Genomic DNA, 4,445 nt, shown 5'->3' on the forward strand with positions numbered 1-4,445 from the left:
GGCAGGGGACTTTTAAAATGTGTAGGAACTTTCACTCCGATTCATTCCACCTCGCCCCCCGCACCCCACTGACCAGGAGGTCAGTGGTCTGAGGGAAGGTCTGAAATTTAAGCTTCTGCTTTTTATTGTCCGTGTGCTGAGTTCTCAGTTACTCAACTGAAAGCATTTCAAACATTCTTCTCCCCTAAATTTGGAGTCACTGTGGTTGTAAAACACAGAGATGAGGTGCTAGACCTAAGGGTATGGGAGAACCACAATTTCAGGGACACTCAGGAAGATCTGGACTTGACTAATATTGGAAGGAGAGATGGTTACTGTGTGGGGACCTGGATATAATCTTATGGCTGCTTTTTTCCATGTCTTAGGGTCTAAGGATAACTCTGGACCCGTGACTGCCATGATTCTCACAGATGATCCCAGATTTTGGCATTCTGAGCAATGGCAGGTACCACTGGAATTGTTCTGAGACCCTTCTCCTAGAGGATGGCCAAGGGGCTCCTGAGGACCTATGCCCTCTGGGCTGTAGGGGGCCTTGCTGGGCTCCATCACCTGTACCTTGGGTGGGACAGCCACGCACAGCTCTGGATGCCCCTGGGGGGCGGAGGGGGGGGGAGGGATGGCCTAGGCTGGCTCTGGGAATTCTGGAAGCTCCCGAGCTTTGTTGCTCAGGCCAACAGACCCCAGCGGCAGAGGCAGAGTTCAGGAGGGGGGACACACCCTTTGAGTCCCATTCACTTTGCTGCCCAGATGATAGTGGGCATTTATTTTGGCCTTGTGGCTCTCATTAGCCTCTCCTTCATGGGCAGCTTCTATATTGTGGGCCTCCCACTGGCAGCTGGCTTAGGGGTTTTGCTGATGGCTGCTGTTGGTAACCAGACCTCAGACTTTAAGAACACTCTAGGAGCAGCGTTTCGTACTTCCCCTATTTTCTATGGCCACCCCATAGCCATCCTGCCCACCAGCTTGGCTGCTGGCATCACAGCCCAGAAGCATCGCCTCTACAAAGCTTCAGTTGGCTCAGAGATGCTCAGTGTGCGGCTCTACTGCCTGGGCCTGGCTTACCTTGCTTTCACATGCCCGCTAGCATACAGTGCCCTCTGCAACACGGCTGCCGCCCTTAGCTATGTGGCAGAGACCCTTGGCTCCTTCTTCAGTTGGTTCAGCTTCTTCCCCCTCCGTGGGCACCTGATGGAGTCTGTCCTCCTTCTGCCTTACTGGGTCTAGAAGCTGCTGGTGGGAGCTCATGGCTTCAGCAGCGGCTACTTCCAAGAGTGGTAAAAGCTCTATGAGTTTGTTCACAGTTTTCAGGATTAGAAGTGTCAGTTGGCTTACCAGGTAAGTTTTCTTCCCTCTCATTCCTGTCTGGAATGGCTCCGGAAGTGAGGCTAAGCCTTTTTTGAAAATATAAATTTATTTATTTACTTTTGGCTGCCTTGGGTCTTCGTTGCTGTGCGCGGGCTTTCTTTAGTTGCGGTGAGCGGGGGCTACGCTTCGTTGCGGTGCGCGGGCTCCTCATTGCAGTGGCTTCTCTTGCTGCGGAGCATGGGCTCTAGGCTTGTAGGCTCACTAGTTGTGGCTCATGGGCTCTAGAGTGCAGGCTCAGTAGTTGTGGCGCCCGGGCTTAGTTGCTCCGCAGCATGTGGGATCTTCCCAGACCAGTGCTCGAACCTGTGTCCCCTGTATTGGCAGATGGATTCTTAACCACTGTACCACCAGGGAAGCTCTAGGCTAAGCCTTATTGGAGCAGGTACTGTAATGTGGAAGTACTGTTTTCATGTCTGCTGGGTCAGCCCCTGGAAGGGTGTCCTGGCTTCTTTGGGCTTCTGTGTGCAATGGGTGAAGGTTCAGAGGCTCTAACAGGGAGTGGGGAAAGATACATGTATATTATTTAGTTTTTATTGAGGTATAACATATATAGAGTACGATAATTTTATATAGATACCTATGTAACCACCACTCCAATGAAGGTATGGAATATTTCTAGCACTAAGAAAGTTCGCTCATACCCCTTCCCAATCTTTCCTCCTTTCCTGGGAAAAAACCTCTATTCTGACTTCTATTACCATAGATTAGTTTTGCCTATTCTTGGGCTTCATATAAATGGAATCACTCAGTGTGTACTCTTTTGTGTCTGAGTTCTTTCATTCAACATTATGTTTGTGAGATTTATTCATACTGTTGCATGGGATTATAAACTGTTTGTTTTCATTGTTGTATAGTATCCCATTGTATGAATATACCACAGTTTATCTATCCACTTTTGTCAGTGAACATTTGGGTGGTTTCCAGTTTGGGACTATTCTGAATAAAGCTGTTATAAACATTCTTGTACATGTCTTTGGTGGACATATATGCTTATTTCTCTTGCAAGGAGGAGATCTTGTCAGGGATGCCAAGTTCCAGGTTGGAAAATGAGCATCTGTGATTAAAAGCGAATCCTGGTTCTTGCCATGAGATCCAGAGGTTGTCCATGTTTCAAAAGGCTGGAATTCTAATCTGAGGTTCTGTGCCTTTCCCACCAGCAAGTGGAAGCCAATTCCGGCCTGATTTAGGAAGGGAACAAGGAGAGGCTCAGGAGCCCTGACAACTTATGAGGTTCTAATTTGTTAGCTTGTGTCTCCCTAAGGTTTTGGGTCTCTCAGAGGGGGCAACAAATGAAGAAATACATTGCAGCTACCTGGAGCTCGTGAAGACCACAATTGGCACCAGGTGGAGGAAGCCCAGAGGCACTTTCTGGAGATCCAGGCTGTGTATGAAGTCCTGAGTCAGCCCAGGAAGCCAAGGGGATCCTGCAGGTGAGAAGAAACCTCCCTTTGAGGATGGTCTCTTCCTGGCACAGCTGAGCAGCTTGTCCCAGCCCAGCTTTGCCCACATGAGGCATCCCAACAGTGTTTAAGAAGCTGTCACTTGCAGTGGAGATGAGAAAACCTTAAAGGGGTGAGAAAGCTTTTGTGGTAGAAGAATGTGTTTATGTTTTGAATTTCTGAATTCTTGGCTATCGTATTCCTGATTATTTTTTCTTAAAATGAGATAATGCAATGATAGACATATTATAAAACCAATAAAATATCTTTTAGAGTCTATACCACATTATTTCACCCCTGGCACATTGATGGATGATGGAGGAAGTTTACTTAACAATTTTTTCTTTTAATGTGCAAAGCACTGAATTAGGTGATTGAAGAAAAATATAAGGGTTCTAATATTTCACAAGGTGTCCTGTGACAAGAGGGATTTGATCTATTCTGTGGGCTACCAAGGGGTAAGACTGGGGTTAAGTTTCAAAATTTCAGAAAAATATTTTAATTCCATTTATAGGAGAACTTTCTAGGAGCTATACTTTTCCCAAGAAGGAACAAGCTGCTATGGAGTAGGGGGGTAGGGTGTAATCCCCCTGTCACAGACTCTTCTGCTTGGTGTATTGTGGAGAGCCCTCAAACTTTACACAGGTGGTTCGACTGGCTGAATTGTCAGGTCTTCCTGAAACTTGGGATTTGATTCTGAGCTACACACCTTGCTCCCTCATTGTTTACAGTCCATTGGGCGATAATAACACAGGTACACAGATATCAAAGTCTGCCCCATTCAGTGTTCTGAACTGTGTCCTAAGAGGTGTAAATAGAATGCATTAGAAAATTGCAGAAGGAACAGATGACACTGTTTTATGGGGACTCATGGGAAAATTCATGATTTTATATCTCATATGGCTTTATGGGGACTTTGGGGAAACCCTAGGGAACCAACAACTTGAGAATCTCAAGGGGGCCTTATTTAATTCCCAAGTGTGGAAGGAACAGCCCAGGATGCCTCAGTTTGCAGAGGAAGACTGGAGACCAGGAACGCGATGTTAAAATTATGTACACTTACTCCAGTTTTCTTGCTTTTCTTTATTTGTGTGTACAACACTCAGTCCTTTTCTTTTTTCTGGAAGTTAACTTTGAGTGGTATATGTATTCTTTTTAAAATTTATTTTATTTGTTTATTTATTGGCTGCGTTTATTTATTGGCTTTGTTGCTGCACGTGGGCTTTCTCTAGTTGTGGCGAGCGGGGGCTACTCTTCGTTGTGGTGCGCAGGCTTCTCATTGCGGTGGCTTCTCTTGTTCGGGAGCACGCACTCTAGGCGCGCGGGCTTCAGTAGTTGTGGCACGCGGCTCAGTAGTTGTGGCTCACAGGTTCTAGAGCTCAGGCTCAGTAGCTGTGGCGCACGGGCTTAGTTGCTCCGCGGCATGTGGGATCTTCCCGGACCAGGGCTCGAACCCGTGTCCCCTACCTTGGCAGGCAGATTCTGAACCACTGCACCACCAGGGAAGCCCCGGTATATGTATTCTTAAAAAGTAAAATTATTTTGGCTAGTTTTCCCTACTGATTAAAAAAAAATAGATCAATTGAGAGGAATGAAATTTGTAGATGTGGTTTTTTTTGCATCCATATATAAAAAAAAATT

The 4,445-nt window shown here is 46.4% G+C and overlaps 1 protein-coding gene across 1 annotated transcript; it reads left to right on the plus strand.

Annotated features, from left to right (window-relative positions):
• Window positions 1–475: 475 nt before the first annotated feature.
• DNAJC22 (DnaJ heat shock protein family (Hsp40) member C22) lies at window positions 476–3,177 on the plus strand. The gene is given in 6 exon segments (XM_082666986.1): window positions 476–1,221; window positions 1,225–1,275; window positions 1,279–1,311; window positions 1,315–1,335; window positions 2,627–2,687; window positions 2,690–3,177. Coding segments are annotated over 6 exon segments (1,014 nt in total). The 5' UTR covers window positions 476–483; the 3' UTR covers window positions 2,800–3,177.
• The last annotated feature ends 1,268 nt before the right edge of the window (window positions 3,178–4,445 follow it).

Source organism: Grampus griseus (assembly GCF_964374135.1).
Source record: "Grampus griseus genome assembly, chromosome: 11".
Lineage (NCBI taxonomy): Eukaryota > Metazoa > Chordata > Mammalia > Artiodactyla > Delphinidae > Grampus > Grampus griseus.